Here is a 24,103-nt window from a genome sequence, read left to right on the forward strand (position 1 = left end):
TCTTCTGAAATAATATAAGATGGACATATTTTCCATGAAAGTTACACATGAAGTCTTCTCTTAACATTACAGTCTAGAGAAGTTAATTAGAAATGTTTTCCCTATCTTAACAGAAATAAGGAAACAATAGTTACACAATGTTTAAGTTTGTAAACACAAAGTGAGTTTTTTAGTCTATATAAAATATCATCAAACATCTATTACACATTTTATATAAGGAACTACCCTTTCTCTCTAAAAAAAATTCCAACATGATCTACCAGTAATTTAGATCTGTGATTCATAAGGAGTTTATAAACAGTGAAGTGGTGGCTGACAAATCGTAGAAATGACAGCTGCGTGATTTACTGCATGTATCAGCCAGCATATATGAAGTCTTTCAAAATTATTACCTGGCAGTTTTCTTTTTTCACTCTTATACGGAGACTTTTGCTCTGGCAGTGGTTTTAAATGTTCAATATCTGAAGTTTTACTATCATTTACAATGACAGAAACATCTGTTCTTGTTGGATACAGAATTAAGTTTCTCAGGCTCTACATAACCCAGTTCAAAAAATACTGACGGAGTTCCACGTCCACTGTTTACATGGTGTGTTTTTCTGTATGTGTATGACTCATGCAAACCTTTGCAACACAGCGAGTGTGCCTGCGTTGACCCGGTGAATGCCATCCAGGAGGACCAGCTTTCCTTCCAGAGCGGCATTCACAAGGGGTGAGGACCGCCAAGCAGTGTCTCCGTTGGGAAGGGTGTATCTCTGCTGTAGCAGATCACGTGCTGTCATATCCTAAAACCAAGCCCCACCACCCACCAAAGAAAACGCAGCGTTAGTTTCTAAAATAAGGTTGGTAGCTTATTTAGCTTTAGAGTTAGTTACCTCTCTGAACATAACATTCAATACTACAATTGAGAAGTCATCTTCTCCAATTCAGTAAGAGAAAGATATTCAAAAGCTTCTCTTGGTCATTTGAGGATTTTCCTGTGACTCATCCACATAGTATAGTAAGAGTGAGGGCCTTTCCCCCTCTTTTATATTAAGCATTTTCCTCCTCTCTTAAAATGTTCACCTGGTTCGTTTACATGGCATTCATTTCCACTTGACTGTAATGAAATTTAATTCAATCGACTTTATTTTTGCAGGGACCAAAATGTGTGGATTCCTTTTTAAGAATTAGAGGCCAGGGGCACCTGGATGGCTCAGATGGTTAAGCATCTGACTTCGGCTCAGGTCATGATCTCACAGTGTGTGGGTTCAAGTCCTGTATCAGGCTCTGTGCTGACAACTACTTCAGAGTCCGGAGCCTGTCTTTGGGTTCTGTATCTCCCTGTCTCTGACCCTCCCCTGCTCACGCTGTCTCTCTCTCTCTCAAAAATAAATAAAAAAATAAAACAAAATAAAAATTAGAGGTCATACAAACTCAATGGGAGGAGATGCTTATCAATAATGTGCACTGTCCTGCAGTTAAATTCTCCTGAAAAATCATGCTAGGAACCCATCACAATGACTCAGTGTATTTAAAGAGGTCTGAAAATGGAGGAAACTGAGGAGGATAGTCATCAGATGAGGTACAGGAATTGACAAACAATAGCATGGCACGTACACGCAAGTTATTAAAGCACACACACAATGTGCTAGTGTTAAAGCAGTGTAACTGATTTAAGCCAACTACAATAGCAGTGGCATATAAATGTCTACTTACTTTAAAAATTTTGAGGTGTCATGTAACATGAAACATTTTTCTTACATTTATTAATGATGAAGATAATAGTTTGTTTTCTGTTATCAGTTTCAGATAACTCTTTTGCAACTTACATCAAACAAAATTTCAACTTTTACAATCAATTTTATTCAGAAAGTTAAAGTCTTTTGTAAATTCTTTGATATTCAACTCCAGTTTTAAGAAGACAAAATAACTAATAAATTTGGTAACAGATCTGCACTGAAGCCAAGGTTAAAATGTTAAGTCTTAATTATTTCAATTTTCTCACTATCAAAAAAGTACTGACTTACGAAGTATGAATAGGCCTGTACTGAATCATAAAAACCCTTGAGAACAGTAACATTCAAACCCACCTAGTCCCCATAGCCCTAAAGGTCTGGCTTTGACACATTATCAAAATTTGGCTTAGCTCATTAACTATATTTAATTTTTCAACTATGAATTTTAAACTCCTGTAAACGACAGGATTATGGCACTCTAGGCAGCCAGTGATAGTTGCAATAGTCAATACTAAATTGATCACTATCATTAGTGTTTACTGAGACGGTTTCATGGTGAGAATGAAATCAGTCCTACTCATGGGTTTGCCGTGTAAGAACAGGAAATGGATCACTGTGCAAGAAAAATAGGACAAATCAGAATAAATATTTGTGGGTTATTTTCATAATCAATTATGAAAAACAGCCAAATACATAAATAAATCTTTCTAAAATTAATGTAAAAATAGGTAAACTTAAAACTGCTGGCAATTATTATTTCAGAAAAATATTCACTACAGAGTTACACCATGTATTGTTCAAGAGAATAAAACAAACAAAATATGCTTTAGCACAGTGCTTCATTACAGTTCATTAATATATATATATTGATATCTTCAATTACAGTTCATTAATAGCTGGGGGAATTTTTGGAACATACATAAGCATAAGCATAGGCCCCCATTCACCCTGAAGATCTGGATTCAGCAGATCCAAGGTGGGACTTATCACCTTGTAGCATTACCTTGTAATGCTTAATTAAACGTTAATTACATGATAAGTTAAATGTGCCCTCAGGTGGGAAACACTGCTTTGAAACAAACACTAACAATGTGAAATTTTGTCTCACCCTATTTATTTATTCCGCTTTCTTATTCTAGTAGGAATTGTAAGATTATACAAGGATATACAAAATGTGTAACAAAAGAATTATAAATTACAAGGAGAAAAAAAGTGAAGGATAAAAAAGGAAGGAGTAGGCCTTGTTTCTTTCAGGCGTTCCTACTGGTATTCAGGGAGGATGAAGAGAGCATCCCATTGACACTATAATTTTAAAGGAATGGATGGGTGTTAATTTTGAAAACGCCAGCTTCGCATTGAAAATAAATGGTATCCTGACCCATTTTAGCTCTTGAGTCTTTTGCATGGGCCCATGAAAAGGAGCTGAGAAATGGGACTCTGGCATGGGATGTTCAGACTCCTAAGCTGCTGAGGCTAGCAACTGGTAACTTTTTTTTTTTTTTTAAAGTTCGGCAGAGAAAATTCCTTCCTTTCATACCAAGACACCCTCAATCACCATTCTGTGCATGCTATGAAAAAGCACTGCTTCATTTGGTGAGGATTCCAAAATACTTTCATATCATGCTAATTCACACAATGCCTACCAAAACTTGTCACATTCAAATGAGTAAATATTTACTAGTAAGACAACCTATCAGTTAGACTCCCTTATTCTGAATGAAGTAGAACAAGATTATTTGTTGCTACATAATGATCAGGAACAGGTCAACAGAGCTCAGCGCTGCTAGCCAGCCAGCCACAACTACAGACCAGAAACAAGCTCCCTTTCTCCAATCCTTACAGGAGTAAAAAAAATTGAAAACACTTGGCATTTCCGGGAAGACTAGCTCAGTCCAGTTTGACCACCTAAACTTTCTCATACTAGCATTCAAAAAAGAGCCATTTTTCACTTCTAGTACGACTTCGCATTAAAATAAAAATCCTCCTGAGAAAGAGAAGAAAGTATTCCTTTTAATCCAAGCTGCTAGTTTTCATAACTAAAAGCCTGTACTGGGAGAAAAGAGTGAGATTCCAGCTTTTCCTTAAAGAGATAATTGCCTTCACTTTCCATAATATTAGTTAAAATCAGAAATTAGATTTGATTGTGCGAGAGTGCGAGAACACCAAAATAAAACTGAACTTACATGAGCTCAACCTAGTCAAACATAATTATTGACAGGCTTTTTTTCAGCATAGGCTGAATTGGTCAGTGATATGAATTAATTTCAATAACAGGTTAATCTTTAAAATAGAGTAACAGCATGTTCAAGTGTTTCTGTCCACAGAATATTTGAAATTGTTATAATATCTGCATTTACTTTAACATATACTATATCATGAAATTGTTAACAATGTATCATTTCTCTATTCTTCCTGCATAGTCACATATCCCAAAAGCAAGTGGAATGGCATAATTAAAAAAAAGAAAGTGTGCTTATTTCATATGATTATTTTGAATGTACACTAATAAGAATTTAAAAATATTAATATCCAAGTTTTGCAAATATTTTTATCCTTGAAACTTCTGAACTCAAGAGAATAAAAATAGTACTAATGAGATCATAGAGCCTGAACCACTTCCTCTTTCTGCATTTCCTTACAAATTTTTAAACAACAGGACATGAAATCCAGTTCCTTTAGAGCTACCATTGTCTAACCTTCAACACCTCACCTTCTCATTCAGATTCCTGGAAAACATCCATAGATCTCTTAAGATTCTGTGTCACTTCAAATTTTGTTTGTTTTTTTTTTTAATAATTTTGCTCTTTGATTTTTCAGTAGGGAGAAGCCCTACCGAAAAAAAGTTTTATTAAAATGAGAAGCATAACTGCATAAAATGTATCAGAAAACATATATCTGAACCCTAAAGCAAATATATACCTTAAGGTTTTTAGTACCTTTGAATAATAGATGCTAATTTTCTGACATTTCCTTGAGAAACCTGGATATAAGTCATTAATTAGATGGAATAAGTTCAAAAAGCATCTGTGTGTCAAGGAGCTAGAATAAGACTAGAATTACTTCTCCAAGACATAATATCATTGAGAAAAATATGTGAAAATATTATAGTAAATTTTCAGCATATGAAGAAATTTGAGCTACCTGTCTTTATTTGTTTGTTTATTTAATGTTTATTTTTGAGAGACAGTCAGAGTGTGAGCTGGGGAAAGGCAGGGAGAGAGGGAGACACAGAATCTGAAGCAGGCTCCAGGCTCTGAGCTGTCAGCACAGAGCCTGACACAGGGCTTGAGCTCATGAACCATGAGATCATGACCTGAGCCCAAGTTAGATGCTTAACAGACTAAGCCACCCAGGCACCCCAGTACATGTCTTTAAATACGAATATTAATCAGAAAGTAAAATTTTACATTATAAAGCATATATAATGTTTCTGGTGGAAAATCTAAATGATTATTGCAAAGGTAGTATACCAAAGTCTATATGTCTTTAATTAGGTTAAAAATACACATTTCCACTACAGAGATGAACCCAGAAGAATTTCGGAAAGTTGTTTAAAAGTTGGGTTCAAAAAATATGTATAATGTAATGTTATAAAATCTGAACTAAGTGGATACAGAAAACTAAACCAGAGAAGAAATAAAGAAAGGCAAAGGTTATACACAAAGTATGTTATTACAGGAAGAATCTAAAATATGAATCTAATCTTTTTAATATCTAACACACGCAAAAAAAGTGTGACATAAAAAGTTAGTAAGTCATAATAACCACAGCATTGACACCAAAAAGTAGCAGTACTATAATTCTTGGTAATGAGATAGAGAAAAATTTGTTCCATGGGTCAGGTCATCATATAAAGAACAGTATGTTAAGGACTTAAAAATAGAAATAACAATAATTATAGCCACGAATACTTATGGAGAGCTTACTAAGTGCCAAGTACTGTACATAAATTAACTCATGTCATCCTTATAATCCTAAGAGATAAGAACAATTATTGCCTTCATTGTACAGATGAGGTAACTGAGGTAAGAGGTGAGCTTACCCGATCAAGGACAACAGCTAATAAGCAGAGGGGCTGGGCTGTCCTCAAAAATATTACAAAAGATATCAGTGAAAGAATTTCCACAGAGAAGGAGGTAGTTTGGATTGATCAATACATGGATATGTTGCAGAGATAATATAAGAACGTACCAATTGTACACCTCTCAGCGTTCTTAACCTCCACAAACACTGTTTCTCAATCAAGTTCTTTGAAAATAGTCAGAAATTAGTGACTGTGATGTTTGCACTCCCCAAGATGCCCCTAAACACAGCTAGTCTCCACTGTTGTTTAAAAATATCTTTGGGGGCACCTAGGTGGCTCAATCGGTTAAGCATCTGACTTTGGCTCAGGTCATGATTTCATAGTTCGTGAGTTCGAGCCCTCCATAGGGCTCTGTGCTGACAGCTCAGAGCCTGGAGCATGCTTCTAATTCTGTGCCTCCCTCTCCCTCTCTCTCTCTCTCTCTCTGTCTCTCAAAGAATAAATAAATGTTAAAAAAAAATTAAGAAACAAAATCTTTGTATACATGTATAAAAGATTACAATAAAGATGTTTTAGTTAAGAACAATTATATGATTCTTCATTTTCTTATTTCTAAATCAAAAACATAAACTGTGGGCATTTAAATTTTTTTTGATTGGAGTAAATATTATTAATGCTTTTTCTCCCCAAAGGAAACTAGTTGAAATCCTGTGGGCTTTGCAGGTCTATTTCAAATAAGTTTTGCTCAAATAAGCAAAAATATCCTACCAAAAGATACTTGCCAGTAGTGTATAAATACTAAGAAAATCTAGGATTGAAGCACATAAAAGAATACACCAAGACTAGTTGATGTAAGCCATCAATTTTGCAGTAAGGGATTAATTATGTCCATACCTATTAGTGGCAGCATACTGCATAAATATTGTATAAACACAGAATGTTAATAATTTTTAAGTCCTAGAATAGAAATGAAGCCATTATTTACAGTCTAAGCGTGCTCAGTGAACAGAATGCAAGGCATGTTGCCAACATTCTTCAGTGTCATTTATGTTTGATCTCAAAGAAGCCTCTCGTTTTACATATTGTAAAATTATTTATAAAGTCTTCCATGCTCCCCCCACAAAGTTCTTCTCTTAAAGAACTATTTTTAACCCATCACACATATAATAAATGCTTCCTTTATGTAAACAATGATGGCCTTCCAAGCCTACCATGAGTGTTTTAAGTTACTCTGCTAGCACTGGAAAGAAGTCGATTTTGAGTCATTTATAGCTTTCTTCATTGTAACCAGTGGGATCTATTCAAGTTGATCTGCTCTGGTAAAAGACTTATTCTACGAACACAGAACAAAATTCTTCTTACTAAAGCTAACCAGAAGTCACACCCACTGTCTCACTAACTACTGATCCAACAGAAGAACATCTTAATAAGGTTGCAAAATAAAACATGTCAAGGTCACTGTAGGTATAAAAGATGTCATATGTATTCAGTAAAGATACAATCAAATACTCTTCTATCCTTCCTCTATTACAAAGGTTAGAAAACTAGAAACATTACTTCTTAGATGCTTTGCAACTAAGTTCTGTAGGTGATCCAGGTTCTGCTAGGCATTCTCACATACACACAACTGGGATCTGTAAACTGTGGCAGTGAGCAATGAGATTAGGTGACAGACAGCTCAAGGGGACTAGGATAGCTATGGCTGAGGTTCTCCTGGCTCCATCATTCCCAACTGGGTAAAATCGAAACACTGCTCCCTGTCTCTCCTAGAAATTTTGGATGCTACCTGATACCCAGTGAGAAATCCCTCTCTGTTTTAGACAAGTAGGATGGATGCTACTGTCCACAGTAAAAACCACAACCCAAGGATAACAATATTTTAAGAACAAGCAACTTATTAAAGCTCGTGCAGAAATGTTCATGGACAACTAAGTATACAAAAGAGAATGAGAAAACTTTCAGAAAAGCAAGGTAAAAAGCAGAGATGTTCCTGAGTAGAACCTCAGCACACACAAACTGAAGAACCACATTTTATTCAAATGGTAGGGGAAACTTTGCTACATTTTACTGCGAGGATATGACTCCATTAGAAGAATAAGTGAGAAAGGTGCAATCAACTCTAGCTTAAATATTTGCAATAATATTTTCCTTTTACTAAATTAGTTTTTAAAAGCAAGTAACAAGATAATAAAGTCAAGGTTGTTTTAAGCACTAATAAGCAGTTCAGTGTTCAGCACAGACACCTGGAACAGATCTGCCTGATTCAACAACACTCAAATCCCTTCTGATCAACTAACATGGAAACAGCAGGTACGGTATGAGGAAAGCTGGGTTTCAATTCCAAATCTGCCACTTCCTTATGATAAATGGATGGCACGAGTAAAATACCTTTGGAATTAAATGAGATGTCTGGCCTGCACAGCAAAGGAAATAACCCACAAAACTAATAGGCAACCAACGGAATGGGAAAAGATAGTTGCAAATGACATATCAGACAAAGGGTTAATATCCAAAATCTATAAGGAACTCACCAAACTCCACACCCAAAAAACAAACAACCCAGTGAAGAAATGGGCAGAAGATATGAACAGACACTTCTCCAAAGAGGACATCCAGATGGCCAACAGACACATAAAATGATGCTCAGCATCCCTCCTCATCAGGGAAATACAAATCAAAACCACACTGAGATACCACCTCACGCCAGTCAGAGTGGCTAAAATGAGCAAATCAGAGGACTCTAGATGCTGGCGAGGATGTGGAGAAATGGGCACACTCCTACACTGTTGGTGGGAATGTAAACTGGTGCAGCCCCTCTGGAAAACAATGTGGAGGTTCCTCAAGAAACTAACAATAGAACTCCCCTATGACCAGCAATAGCACTGCTAGGAATTTACCCAAGGGATACAGGAGTGCTGATGCATAGGGGCACATGTACCCCAATGTTCATAGCAGCACTCTCAACAATAGCTAAAACATGGAAGGAGCCTAACTGTCCATCAACGGACGAATGGATCAAGAAGATGTGGTTTATCTATACCATGGAATACTACATGGCAATGAGAAACAATGAAACCTGGCCATGTGTAGCAACATGGATGGACCTTGAGGGTGTTATGCTGAGCGAAATAAGTCAGGCAGAGAAGGACAAATATCATATGTTTGCATGTATAGGAGGATTAGGAGGAACTCAACTGAGGAACAAGGGGGAGAAAAAGGGGGGAAATGGTGGGGGAAAGGGAGAGAGGCAAACCATGAGAGACTCTTGAATGCTGACAAAAACTGAAGACTGAGGGATGTGGGGGAGATGGGCATGGAGGAGGGCACTTGTGGGGATGAGCACTGGGTGTTATGTGGAAACCAATTTGACAATAAACTATTTGTAAAAAAATAAAAAATAAAAAATAAATGAGATGTCTGGCATCTAGTGGGTACTTAATAAATAACAGCTGAATCAGAACCAAGTGAAGAAAAAATACAAATACATTAAAATTTAACCTAAGTTAACAGTTCAGGACACTAATAGGAGTCATAAAATAATGCTAAATGATAGAAGAAATTTTTATTTTAGGATTTAAAGAAAACAGGGAATCGAGTAGGAATTAGTAAAGAAAAGTTGACAGAGTTTAAATGTGAGCTGGTCTTTTAAAAATAATGTGAATTTTTCAAAATTTATCTATCTACTCCTTTATCTATTAACTACTGACTACATGCAAGTCACTGTTCCAGGTGCTGAAGATACAACAGTGGAAAATAAACACAGTCCTTACATTCCAGGGGGAAGAGAACAAAAATAGACAAAGGAAAGGGGACAGAGGACGAGAAGGAAGGGAGGGAGGGAAGAGACACAACTAAGAAAAGAGATCACATAGTGGGTCAGTGCTATACAGAAAATATTGTGTAACTTGATAGCAAATGACTTGGTGGGTCAAGGATGCTTTCTCGAAGTATATTTAAGATGCCAGTTTGAATGACAAGAGACCATGTGAAATCAGGGGTTAGAGGTCTGGGCAATAGCTTGTGCAAAGGCCCTAAAGCAGAAGAAGCTAGACAGATATAGGAGACTGGAAGTATGGTAAAGGTGAAACATAATTAGCAAGGTGTCCAGCAGAGAGAGAGGAGGCAGGAGAGACAGGCATGGGTGGTGGTTCTCAACCTTGACTGACTGTTAGAATTACCAATTAGCTTTTGTAAAAATACTGAAGTCTGGGTACCACTCAGACCAACTACTTCAGACTGTCTGGTGATAGGGCGCGGACACTGGAGGGCTTTCAAAGTTCCTTGGGTGATTATAGTAGGCAGCCAAGGTTGAAAAGCAGTGATGGAGGGCTCATAAGTGAGGGTAAGGCATTCTTATAACAGGAAGCTATTGACAGATTCTAAGGAGGGAAATGACATGATCTGATTGACTTCCACTATTCCTTAGAGAATATATTATGGAATGCAACATAATCTAATTAAATACCTATATGTGTTTAATATCTCCAAGAGAGTATAATTTAAATGTTTCCACTAAAAGACATAAATTTTAAGATAAATTGAAAACCATAAAATATTATGAAAGAAAGTGAAGAAAAAAAATAAAAGGAAAGATATTCTATACTCATGGACTGAAAGAATTAGTATTGTTAAAATGTTCCAAAGCCTAATGCAATCTACAGATTCAATGTAATCCCTACCAAAATTCCAATGGCATTTTTCACAGAAATAGAGCAAACAATTCTAAAATGTGTATGGAACCAACCACGAAAAGCACTGATTAGCCAAAAAGTCTTGAGAAAGAACAAAATTGGAGACATCACACTTCCTCATTTCAAGCTGAAGTAATAAAAACTATATGATATTGGCATAAAAACAGACATACAGATCAATGGAGCAGAAGACAGAGCTCAGAAATAAACCCACATATACATGGTAAACAAAGAAGCCAAGAACATACATTAGGGAAAGGATATTCTCTTCAATAAATGGTATGAGGAAAACTGTAGAGCCATATCCAAAAGAATGAAACTGGACCTCTATCTTAGGCTACACACAAACGAATCAACTCAAAATGGACTGAAGATTTGAATGTTAGGACCTGAAACCACAAAATTCCTAGAAGAAAATATAGATAGTAAGCTCCTTGACATCGGTCTTGGATTTTTCTTAATGTTTATTTATTTATTTTGAGAGAGTGCGAGTAAGCATGAGCAGGGAGGGGCAGAGAGAGAGGGAGACAGAGAATCCCAAGCAGGCTCCATGCTGTCAGCATAGAGCCCGACATGAGGCTCAATCCTACGAACTGCGAGATCATGACCTGAGCTGAAACCAAGAGTCGGACACTTAACTGACTGAGCCACCCAGATGCCTCGGTCTTGGATTTTTTTGAACGTGACATCAAAAACCAAAGGCAACAAACCCCAAAATAAACAAGTGAGACTGCAACAAAATAACAACAAAAAGCTTCTGTACAGCTAAGAAAACCAACATTGTAAGTCGTATATCTGATAAAAGGTTAATATACAAAATATATAAACAGTTCATACAACTCAGTGGGAAAAAACAGAATCTGATTTTAAAATGGGGAAAGGACCCGAATAGACATTTTTCTAAATGGCCAACAGGTACAAGAAAAGGTGCTCAGCATCACTAATCATCTGGAAATGCAAATAAAACCGCAATGAGATCACCTCATACCTCCCATTATCAAAAAGACAAGAGATAACAAATGTTGGTAAAGATGTGGAGAAAAGAGAACCCTTGTGCACTGTTGGTGGGAATGTAAATTGGTACAGCCACTATGGAAAGAGTATGGAGGTTCCTCAAAAAATTCAAAATATAACTACCATGTGATCCAGCAATCCCACTCCTAGGTATATATCCAAAGAAAATGAAAACAGGATATAAAAGAGGTATCTGCACTCCTGTATTCACTGAAACATTATTCACAAGAGCCAAGATAAAGGAAACAACCTAAGTGTCCATCCACGAATGAATGAGTAAAGAAAATATGTTTTTTACACATATAATGGAATATTACTCAGCCAGGAGAAAACAGGAAGTTCTGCCATTTGTGACAATATGGATGGACCCCGAGGGCATTAAGTGAAATAAACCAGACAAAGACAAATAAATATTCTATGGTATCACTTACATGTAGAATCTTAAAAAGTCAAACTCTTAGAAAAAGAGGGTAGAACCTCATGCCGGTCACAGTGGCTAAAATGAACAAATCAGGAGACTACAGATGCTGGCAAGGATGTGGTGAAAGGGGCACCCTCCTACACTGTTGGTGGGAATGTAAACTGGTATAGCCCCTCTGGAAAACAGTGTGGAAGTCCCTCAAAAAATTAACAGTAGAACTCCCCTATAACCCAGCTAGAGCAGTGCTAGGAATTTACCCAAGGGATGCAGGAGTGCCGATGCACAGGGGCACATGTATCCCAATGTTCATGGCAGCACTTTCAACAATAGCCAAATCATGGAAAGAGCCTAAATGTCCATCAACTGATGAATGGATCAAGAAGATGTGGTTGGGGATCCTGTGTGGCTCAGTCAGTTAAGCGTCCAACTTGGGCTCATGTCATGACCTCATAGTTCGTGGGTTCGAGCCCCACGTCAGGCTCTGTGCTGACAGCTCAGAGCCTGAAGCCTACTTCCGATTCTGTGTCTCCTTCCTCTCTCTGTCCCTCCCTGCCTCAAGCTCTGTCTCTGTCTGTTTCAAAAATAAATAAACATTTAAAAAAAGAAGAAGAAGATGTGGTTTATCTATATAATGGAATACTACATGGCAATGAGAAAGAATGAAATCTGGCATTCATAGCAACGTGGATGAACTCGAAGGTGTTATGCTATGTGAAATAAGTCAGGGAGAAAAAACATGTTTTCACTCATATGTGGAACAGGAGAAACTTAAGAGAGGACTACGGGGGAGGAGAAGGGGAAAAAATAGTTAAGGAGAGGGAGGGAGGCAAACCATAAGAGACTCTTAAATACTGAGAACTGAGGGTTGGTTGATAGGGGTGGGAGGGAGGGGAAGAGGAGTGATAGGCATGGGGGAGGGCACTTGGTGGGATGAGCACTGGGTGTTATATGGAAACCATCTTGACAAGAAACTATAAAAGAAAAAAAAAGAAACTGGAAAATAAATAAACAAAATGGGAAAGAAGGATGACCAAGGACATAAAAAAAATGAACTGAACTGAAGCTTTCTCCCCTAAATTTATACTTTTCATAATGTATCTTTTGGGAATACAATACTATGTATTATATAGTGTTTTCTTTGACAAATAAGATAATTTTAGCAAAAGTGGGGAAAAAAAGAGGGTAGAAAAGTGGTTTAGTTGTCAGGGGCTGAGAGGAAATATGGAGAGGTTGATAAAAGGGTATAAACTTTCAGGTATTAAAAGTATAAGACCTGAGGATACAATGTAAAATGTGATGACTATAGTATTATATAATTGATATTTGTGAAGAGAGTAGAACTTCAATGTTTTTATCGAGAGAGAGAGAGAGGCAGAGAGAGAAAGAAATAACCTACAAATACTCAACCAACATAACTGGTGTGTTCTTAAAAATCCTATAAAGTAAAATTCCATATGCCAAATACACTTTCCACCAAATTCTCAACAAGGGGTCTGCAGATAGTAGGCTGGAGCTACTGGAGATGTTCATAACTATAGTAGGTTCTACAAAAAGCAAATGACGCTAGACTGCTAACTGGCCTCGGGTGTTAGGGTGGACAGGGAGAAGGCTCAGGAGTGTGTATGGCTGCATTAGTTGACAACTTTTTTGATCAGTGTAATGTCTCCCCTTTGGCACTTTCCTAGCAAAATGAAAGTCACTCTCTCTAAACTGATCCCCATGGGAGACACTGTGCAGCAGGGAAACAAACATTTATTCACAAGGTAGGAGAAAGAGAAGAGTTGACGGATTTGGAGAAGGTCGTTAAGGATAAATGTGGAGTCTCTTGCTTGAAGCAGCACAGAAAGAGGCTTGCTAAGGTTAAAGAAACAGGCTGATGGAAACAGCATGTCAACCTCACTTTGCTCGCCTTCTAACCTATGTGACGGCATAATGGCCATCACTCCACTCCTGTGCAGAGGCTGCCCGCCCACAGCTATCTAATTCTGGAAGAGTTTTAGGGAACCACAGGAAGCATCACAGGCAGGATCTGGGAATCGCCAAAGGCCCCTTTCAGGTTGTTAATCTCTTAACAGTAGTCCATAGAGTATAAAATCAGAAATGTGGCAACTTCTACCATATAAATCCCAAGCTACTTTAATTCTAAGTCTCCAGTGGCACTAAATGAGCTCTTTTGAAGAATAGCTTTCCCTTTACTGTCCTTTTTCACTATCTATAGTTTTGTCAAATGGCTTTCATTTCAAATACCTCAGAAAGCCCTGTTTCTACTATGAGACCGGCTTGTAAATCAGTAATAAAGTTCAACACATTCAGAGGGTGGTTTGGATCTTAAGTATGTGTACTTTTTGAACAGAGGAAAAATAGAAAAACAAAGCATTTAGGAATCAAAAAAAACTCAACCAGACAAAAAAGATTCGAAGGATGTACTCACTTCTTATTTCCAAGTATAAAGTATGTTTGCAAAATACACTGCACATACAAAAATTGTGAATTTCAAAACCAAACCAAAATTGTATCTTTCTTTTCTGACATATTCCTCATAAAAAGAATATAGATATATAACATCATCATTAAATTCACTAACTTCCAGCAAACTCCTCATTCATGCCATGATCTTTGATGACTATAATGCCTTAGGATCCTTAAAAGATTGCCCCAACTTCTTTAAGTGGAAAATAAATGGCCATAGTTAGATATAAGAAAATTAGGAATAAAAATATATAAAACATAACAGCATATATATGTGAGACATGGATGAGGGAATAAAAAAAGTTTTTGTTTTTTCTTTTAGAATGTGTTTGAACTTAAATGACTACAACTTAACATAGACTGCTATATATTTAGAGTGTTATAAATTAACTTCATGGACACCACAAACCCAAAACTTATAATAGATACACAAAAACTAAAGAAAAAGAAAGCCAAACACTACACTACAGAAACTCATCAATCACAAAGAAAGAGTGCAAGAGGAGAAAGGAACAGAGAAGAACTACAAAAATGTACAGAAAACAATGAACAAAATGGCAATAAGTACATACCTATCAATAATGACTTTAAACATACATGGCAGAGGGGCACCTGGGTGGCTCAGTTGATTAAGTGTCCGACTTTGGCTCAGATCATGATCTCACAGTTCATGAGTTCGAGCCTGGCATCAGGCTCTGTGCAGACAGCTGAGAGTCTGGAGCCTGCTTTAGATTCTGTGTCTCCCTCTCTCTCGGCCTCTCCCCAAATCACGCTATGTGTGTGTGTGTGTATGTGTTTGTGTGTGTGTGTGTCTATGTGAGTGTATCTGTGTGTGTGTGTGTCTCAAAAATAAACACTGAAAAACTTTTTAAATATAAATGGCCGAAATGCTCCAATCAAAAACAAGACCCATCTATATACTCCCTATAGGAAGATTTACTTCATACCTGAAGACACATACAAAATGAAAGTGAAGGGATGGAAAAACATTTAACATGCAAATGGACATGAAAAAAAAGACCAGGGTAGCAATACTTATAACAGGTATAGTATCGTATAAGGTATACCAGACAAAATAGATTTTAAAACCAAGACTGTAACAAGAGATAAAGAAGCGTATTACAAAATGATAAAGGGATCAGTCCAACACGAGGGCATAACAATTGTAAATATTTGTGCAACCAACACTGGAGCATCTAAACACATCAAGCCAATATTACTGAATATAAAAGAAGAAATAAATGGTAATACTATAATAGTACGGGACCTTAACACCCCACTTACATCAATAGATATATCATCCAGGCAGAAAATCAGTGAAGAAACTATCTTTGAATAATGCATTAGACCAAATGAATTTAACAGATACGTACAGAACATTCCATTCAAAAACCACAGATGACATTCTTTTCAAGTACACATGTGACATTTTCCAGAACAGATCACATGTTAGGCCACAAAACAAGTCTCAATAAATGTAAAAAGACTGAAATCTTTTCTGACCACAATGATATAAAACTAGAAATCACAAGAAAAAACTGGAAAAAAACACAAACACATGGATGCTAAACAATACTAAAAAAACCAAACGGGCTAATGAAGAAATAAAAAAAATATACATGGAGACAAATAAAGATGAAAACACAATGGTCCAAAATTGTTGGGATACTGCGAAAATAATTCTAAAAAATACACGGTAATACGGACTTACCTCCAGAAACAAGGAAAAACTCAAATAATCTATCTTTTCACCTAAATGAACTAGAAAAAGAAGAACAAACAAACCCATAGTGAGTAGAAGGAAAGAAGTAATAAAGATCAGAGCAGAAATAAATGACATAGGGACCAAAAATAAATAAATAAAAATTGGGAAAAAAACAATGAAGCAAAGAGAAGGTTCTTTAAAAAGATGAAATTGATAAACCCTTAGACAGACTCATTCAGGAAAAAAAAAGAGAAAGAACCCAAACAAATAAAATCAGAAACAAATAGGTAGATATAAAACTGACACTACAGAAATACAAAGGATTATAGGAAAATATTATGACAAATTATATGCCGACAAATTGGACAAATTGGAAGAAATGGATATATTCCTAGAGACATACAATCTTTCAAAACAGAATCAGAAAGAAACACAAAATCTGAACAGACCAATGACTAGCAACAAAATAGAACTGGTAATCAAAGAACTACCAAAAAATAAAAGCCAGGACCATAAGGATTCACAGGTCAATTCTACCGAACATTCTTCCATTCTTCTCAAACTATTAAAAAAAAAAAAGGAAAGCTTCTAAATACATTATATGACCTCAAAATTACCCTGATACCAAAACCAAAACCACACAAAGATACCACAAAAAAGAAAACTACAGGCCAAAATTCAACAAAATATTAAATGGATCACTCACCATGATCAAACAGAATTTATTCCAGGGATGTAAGAATAGTTTAATACTTGCAAATCAATCCATATGATATACCACATTAACAAAATGAAGGATAAAAATAATGATCATCCTATTAGATGCAGAAAAAGCATTTGACAAAGTAAAACTGTCAAAAAAGTAGGTTGAGAGGGAACATACTTCAACAAAATAAAGACCATATATGAAAAACCCACAGCTAACATACTCAATGGTGAAAAACAGAACTTTTCCTCTAAGATCAGGAACAAGACAAGGATGTCCACTCTTGTTATTTTGATCAACATAGTACTGGAAGTTGAAGCCATCACACTCAGACAAGTAAAAGAAATAAGAGGCATTCATATTAGTAAAGAAGAAGTTAAACTGTCACTGTTTGCAGTTGAAATGATGCTATACATAGAAAACCCTAAGAACTCCACCGAAAGACTATTAGAAGTGATCAGTGAATTCAGTAAAGTTGTAGGACACAAAATTAATACCCAGAAATTGGTAGTGTTTCTATACACTAATAACAATTTAGCAGAAAGAGAAATTAAGGGAAAAAACCTATTTACAATTGCACCAAAAAGAATAAAATACCTAGGAATAAACTTAACCAGGAAGTGAAAGACCTGTACCCTGAAAACTGGTGAAAGAAACTGAAGATAAGACCAATAAATGGAAAGATATTCCAGGGGCACCTGGGTGGCTCCGTTGGTTAATCATCTGACTTCAGCTCAGGTCATGATCTCATGGTTCATGGATTCGAGCCCCACATCAGGCTCTGTGCTGTCAGCTAGCTCAGAGCCTGGAGCCTGCTTCAGATTCTAGATCTCCCTCTCTCTCTGACTCTCCCTTGCTCACACTGTCTCTCTCTCTCAGAAATAAATAAAACATTAAAAAAATTAAAAAAAGAAAGACATTCCATGCTGTTCATGGATTGAAAGAATTAATATTGATAAAATTAATGCTGTGCTACCCACAGCAATCTACAGATTTAATGCAAATGCTATCAAAATGCCAACAGGATTTTTCACAGAACTAGAACAAATAATACTAAAATTTGTATGGAACCACAAAAGACTCCAAATAGCCAAAGCTATCTTGAGAAAGAAGAGTAAAGCTGGAAATATAATTCAAGGTTTTAAGTATACGACAAAGGTGTAGTGATCAAAACAGTGTGGTACTGGCACAAAAAGAGCACACAGAACAGTGTAACAGAGTAAGAGCCCGGAAATAAAGCACCTCTATAGGTTCAATTGACCTATGACAAAAGAGTCAAGAATATACAGTAGGGAAAAGTCTCTTCAGTAAATGTGGACAATTACATGCAAAAGAATGAAACTGGACCACTTTCTTACACTATACACAAAAATAAACTCAAAATGGATTAAAGACCTAAATGTGAGACCTGAAATCATAAAAATCCTAGAAGAGAAACAAGTAATGGTTTCTCTGACATTGGCCCTAGCAATATTTTTCCTAGGTATATCTACTAAGGCAAGAGAAACAAAAGCAAAAATAAACTATTGGGGCTAGATCAAAATAAAGAGCTGTTTTTAAATTAATTTTTCTAACATTTATTTATTTTTGAGAGAGAGAGAGACAGACAGACAGACTGTGAATGGGGAGGGGCAGAGAGGGAGAGAGACCCAGAATCTAAAGCAGGTTCCTGGCTCTGAGCTGTCAGCACAGAGATGGATGTGGGGCTTGAACTCACAAACTGCAAGCTCATAATCTGAGCCGAAGTAGGAGCTTAACCAACTGAGCTCAGGCACCCCCAAATAAAAAGCTTTTGCATAGTGAAGGAAACAATAAAAAAATGCAAAGGTAACCTACTGAATGGGAAAAGATATTTGTAAATGATATATCTGATAAAGGGTTAATATACAAAACACATAAAGAACTAATATAATTCCACACCAAAAAACCCTCAAATAATCTGAGTAAAAAAATGGGCAGAGTACCCAAATAGACATTTTTTCAAGAACACATACAGATGGCAGACACATGAAAAGATGCTCAAAATCACCTATGATCAGGGAAATGCAACTCAAAACCACAATGAGATGTCACCTTACACCTGTCAGAAGGGCTAAAATCAAAAAGGCAAGAAATAATAAGCACTGGTGAGGATGTGGAGAATAAGAAACCCTCATGCACTGTTGGCAGCAATGTGGGAAATTGGTACAACCACTGTGGGAAACAGTATGGGGGTGCCTCAAAAAATTAAAAATAGAAATACCACACAATCCAATAATTCCACTACTGGATATTTAACCACAAAAAATGAAAACACTAATTCAAAATGATATATGTGGGGCACCTGGGTGGCTCAGTCGGTTGAGCATCCGACTCTGGGTTTTAGCTCAGGGAATGATCTCATGGTTCATGAGTTGCTCTGTGCTGGCAGCATGGAGCCTTGTGGGATTCTCTCTCTCCCTCTCTCTTGGCCCCTCCCCTGCTCTCACTCTCTTTCTCAAAATAAATAAACTTCTTTTTTAAAAGATCTATGTACCCCTACGTTTACTGCAGTATTTACAATTGCCAATTATTTACAGTTGCCAAGATAGGGAAGCAAACTGTATCCATCAGTAAAGAGATGTATGAATAAAGAAGATGTGATGTGTGTGCACACGCCCACACACGCATGCTCACTATAGACTATCACACAGCCATAAAGAAGGATGAGATTTTTGCCAATTGCTATAACATGAAAGGACCTAGACGGTATTATGCTAAGTGAAATAAGTCATACTGAGAAAGATAAATATTTTATAATCTCATTCATATGTGGAATTTAAAAAAACAAACCTGCAAAGTGTAGAATAAGACCTATACATACAGAGAACAAACTGATGCTTTTCAGGGCGGGTCGAGGGGATAGGCAAAATGCATGGATGGGAGGAGGAAATACAGGCTTCCAGTTATGGAAAGAATAAGTCACAAGAATAAAAGTACAGTATACTGAATACGGCCAATGATATTGTGACAGCGCTGGAAAGTGACAGATGGTAGCTGCACACTTGTGTTGAGCAGAGAATAACACATAGAGAAGTTGAGTCACTATGTTGTATAACTGAAACTAATATAACTTGTGTGTCAATTATACTCAAATAAAAAAATTAAAAAGAAAAACAAAGATTACCTTAAGACCCTAGTCAAAATTACTGTAAAGTACAGTTAAAACCAAAGTACTGGTTAACAGAGAAGGTCATGTATAACAATGTGTTCTTACCAATAGTACTGGACTTCATTACATAGTGTCCTTAAATTTGGAGCCATTCCACAGAGAATCCCCAAATTTAAAAATCCTTCCCTCTTCAAGTTTACAGATCCCATGTTTTTGGATCCAAGGATGGTAAATGAAATACCTTTCAGACTAAAGTTCCTTATTTGGTAGGATTCCTCGGTCACTTGTTTTCTTCCTAGGGCTAATGGGTTTGGTTTTGTTGTAATGTTTATTTTTATACACATGCCCAAAGGCCTCCTAGTGTGTTTTTAGAAATCTAATAAATACCTCATGATATCTAAATTTGTTAAGATAACACAAAAGATTTTGTCCATTACTTAAGAAGTATATGGTTTCAATTAAAAAAGGAGTCCAGTGCAGAGTTTTAAAAAATTATAAAATATTTGAATATCAAATATGGATACTTAAAAAAAAAAACCCATAAAGCCTATTTCCTTTTAAATGGCAAATTTGTGTAACAGAAGGCAGTTTCTTCAAAGTGAACCAGTATAATTGCCCAGTTAACCTTTAAGGCACACATTGGAGTTTTATAGTTTACAAGTTTAAAAGATTACGAGTTAAACCAGCAAATATCCAGCCCTTTCAACACATTAACTTTGTGCTGTGTCCTGTCATCTACACACTCCAAATTGTTTTAGTTGCAAGCTTAAGGTAAAATATTGTAAGTGTCACTACACTCAACTTCTGACTATGTCTCTGTCAAAATGAGAGCCTAAGGTATAGTTTAGAAAGTTTCAGTTATAAAAATAACACACTGCTAAGATAGACTTCTACCAGTTGAAGACAACCATTAATTTTTTAATGTTTTTTTAATCTTTATTTATTTTTGAGACAGAGAGACAGAGAATGAGTAGGGGAGGGACAGAGAGAAAGGTCACACAGAATCCTAACCAGGCTCTAGGCTCTGAGCTGTCGGCATAGAGCCCGATGCAGGACTTGAACCCATGGACCGTGAGACCATGACCTGAGCCAAAGTCAGACACTCAACTGACTGGTGCCCAACCATTAATTTTTTGAAATTCCCCCATTCCATTATGTTGTTTTTAAAAAGCTGGAAAGTGGAAAAACAGACCAATACTGAAAACCAAACTGATGTGACAAGAATACTAGCATGCTAAAGCAAATCAGGCTAATGTGAAAGAAAGCATTCCAAATAAAAACAGATGGTCCTGCAGGGCCTCAGCCCAGTTCTCTGTTATCTCAGAGTGAGCCTCATTGTCTGCTGCTTATTGTTTTTAAAGATGTACGATCTAGCAGGCAAAAAAAAAAAAAAAAAAAAAAAGGCTTGAAAATTAATAAACTAGAAACCATTGTACAAGCTTTGGGTAATTTGAAGTATAAACTCTGGCACTTAACCTTTCTCATCCTTAATTTTGAAAGTCAGGAAATTCTACTGTATTGGCATACTTTAGAGTAACTAGTCGGTTAACTTTTGGTAAATAAAACCACTTCAAAAGGCTGCAAAAAGAGATTATTAAATTATCACAAAACTTTACTTTGGAAAAACGTTAGAAACACATAGAAAATTATAATTCTAGAACAGAAATGAGTTTGTCTCAAAATAGAGTCTCCTGCTTTATCCTATAAGAACTTATTCTCCAGAAATCAGAAGTTGATCTAAATAATTCTCTTTTTCTATATTACAGAACACTATAAATAGAGAAGCTCTGAACTGTTTTTATGAGGAGAATGAGAACAATGTCTGAAGAATCACACCTATCCCTGACATACACAAAAATAAAAGTCATTCTACTTAAAAATATTTTTAGATTTCCCAAATCTCTAAGATGATGCATATTTAATTGAGTATATTCTTCATAGCCAACCACTGTGCTATGATCTAGCCCACCGGTTCTCAGTTCTGTTGGGCTCAATACTCTTATTTTATAAACAATACTTTGTAACATTTGCATTATAAGCCTGAAAAAATCCATACACTTACATACCTAATTGCAAATAAAAATATAGGATAATGCCTGAAACTTTAGTACGGGGAAAGTAGCTTGTTATAAAATAGTACATAACTTCAGCAGATATATGGGCACAACTACACCAAAAAACGTAATGATGAAGTTAGATGTTTGCAGCTACAGATAGAATCACTATGGATATGAAAACAATAGAGGCCAATACAGATGTGTCATACTTGTAACTCAAATACCATGAATGGCAATGCTTTCAGTGACGTGATCTTCTAAAATGGTCAGTGTGGTAGGCAGAATAATGCCCCCATACAAAGACATTCAGGAGCCTGTGAATATGTTACTTTGAATGACAAAAGGAACTTTGCAGATGTGACTAAATTAAGGACCTTGAGAAGGGGAGGTTATTCTGGATTACCCACGTGGGCCCAATTTCATAACACAAGTCCTTAAAGCTGCAGGACATTTCCCAGGTGTGGCCAGAGAGAGAGAGAGGGCAGCATGAGAACTCAGTGCTACCTTGCTGGTTCTGAAACAGAAGAGGCTCTGGGCAAGGACTGGAGAAAGTTCAATCTAGAATCTGAAAAAGGCACAAGTGAATTCCTTCATAACCTGGGTATAAGGAAAGACTTTCTAACCATGACTCAAAATCTAGATGTAATAAAACAAAATAATAATAAATTTAACTACATAACAATCTTTATTTTTAATTTTATGAGGCACAAAATAATTTATTCATACATACAGCCAAAGGACAAGTGACAAGCTGAGAGAAAATACATGCAGCATATATCAGGACCAAAAGAAAAACGGCTAATACATCATGAACTCAAAACCTGATGGGAAAAAAAGACCAAAATCTCAACAGAAAAATGGGCAAAAAAATGAATAATTTAGTAAGAAAAGACATGATATAATGTTATAATGACACTTCAAAATAGAAACAATTTTCAATTGTCTCGTAATATAAGAAATGCAAATTAAAACTACTCCTTAGATACCATTTCTAAGCATCAAATTGGCAAGCATTAAAAAACTTGGTAGCCACGTCTGCTGACATTGTTGACGGGAATGCAAAATAATATAATCTTTACAGAGGAAAATTTGGCAGTTTCTAACAAAACTACATATGCATTGATCTAGTGACCTCACAGTCCCACTTCTAGGAATTAATCCTGAAGATATACTTCTAACAATATAAAAATGTATGCACAAGGTTATTCATTGCAACTTCACATGTAATTACAAAATATTGGGACTAAAACCAATTGTCCATATGTAGGAGATTGGTTGGATAAACTCTGGCATGTCCATATGAGGGCATTATTAATATACAAATACAAATGGAGAATGAGGAAGATCGCTGTGGAAAGGAAAAGGCAACTGCCCTCAGTTTACAATTTCTGTTACAAAATTCATAGAGGACAAAGAAATTGCAAGCTTCACTTTTTCATCTCAACATCTACAGTGCGCCCATGAAGGGAACAGAGAGTGAAACAGCACACTGTCCCTGCTTCCAAGGAGTTCACACATGATGGAAGAGACAAATAGCTAAATCTCATCAATTACAAAATACACACATTTTTGATCTCTGAAATCAGGATGCACCTTCAGTGGACAGAATCTTACGACAACTGCTGGCCAGCTGATTATTCTCTGACCATGTCTGACTTGGCTTTGCATATGTTTGTAGCAAAAAGGGATGATTAAAACCCATTTATGTTTTAGTCAACAAATTAAAGACCACTTGGGAGAAGAATAGGAGTCTCAGCTATTGCCTTAAAACACTTCTGTCAACACCTTCTGTTAAAATCAAGGAAGTACCAGTATCGAAATCTAAATGGCTATTGGCAGCTTGGCAGAATATCCTGGAAACAATAGAAGGGCACTCTGCTGTTGACAAAGTGCATGGGATGCAGAGAGTAGTATATGAAATGACATGAACATCTACAGCTGAACCAAAAAGAGTCATACTCTGAAGGTAAAGAAGTTTTAGAAATGCTTCCACCATTTATCTCATTTGTATTTTTTTTTTTCTGCACGTACAAAAGATAGATAATCTAAATTAAATCTGAAAGAGTTTTTTCATTAGGAATAAAATAAAGCCAGTAACTGATAGTCTTATGTCAAAATTTAATTTACTGCACTACTTTCTTAGTGGAACACAAAATAATGGAATGTCA

The 24,103-nt window shown here is 36.3% G+C and overlaps 1 protein-coding gene across 4 annotated transcripts in view; it reads right to left on the minus strand.

The window, feature by feature from the left end:
- The window catches only part of VWA8 (von Willebrand factor A domain containing 8), a 349,620-nt gene that overhangs the window by 239,934 nt on the left and 85,583 nt on the right, over positions 1–24,103 (minus strand). For all 4 annotated transcript variants that reach the window (XR_005532644.1, XM_039257082.1, XM_039257083.1 and 1 more), the window contains exon 13: positions 625–785. Coding sequence is in view for 3 of the 4 variants with exons in the window: in XM_039257082.1 (XP_039113013.1) it covers positions 625–785 (161 nt within the window). In the remaining variant the exon portion in view is untranslated. The remainder of the gene's footprint in view (positions 1–624; positions 786–24,103) is intronic.

This window comes from Hyaena hyaena, unplaced genomic scaffold (assembly GCF_003009895.1).
Source record: "Hyaena hyaena isolate Hyena2069 unplaced genomic scaffold, ASM300989v1 scaffold_598, whole genome shotgun sequence".
Classification (NCBI taxonomy): Eukaryota; Metazoa; Chordata; class Mammalia; order Carnivora; family Hyaenidae; genus Hyaena; species Hyaena hyaena.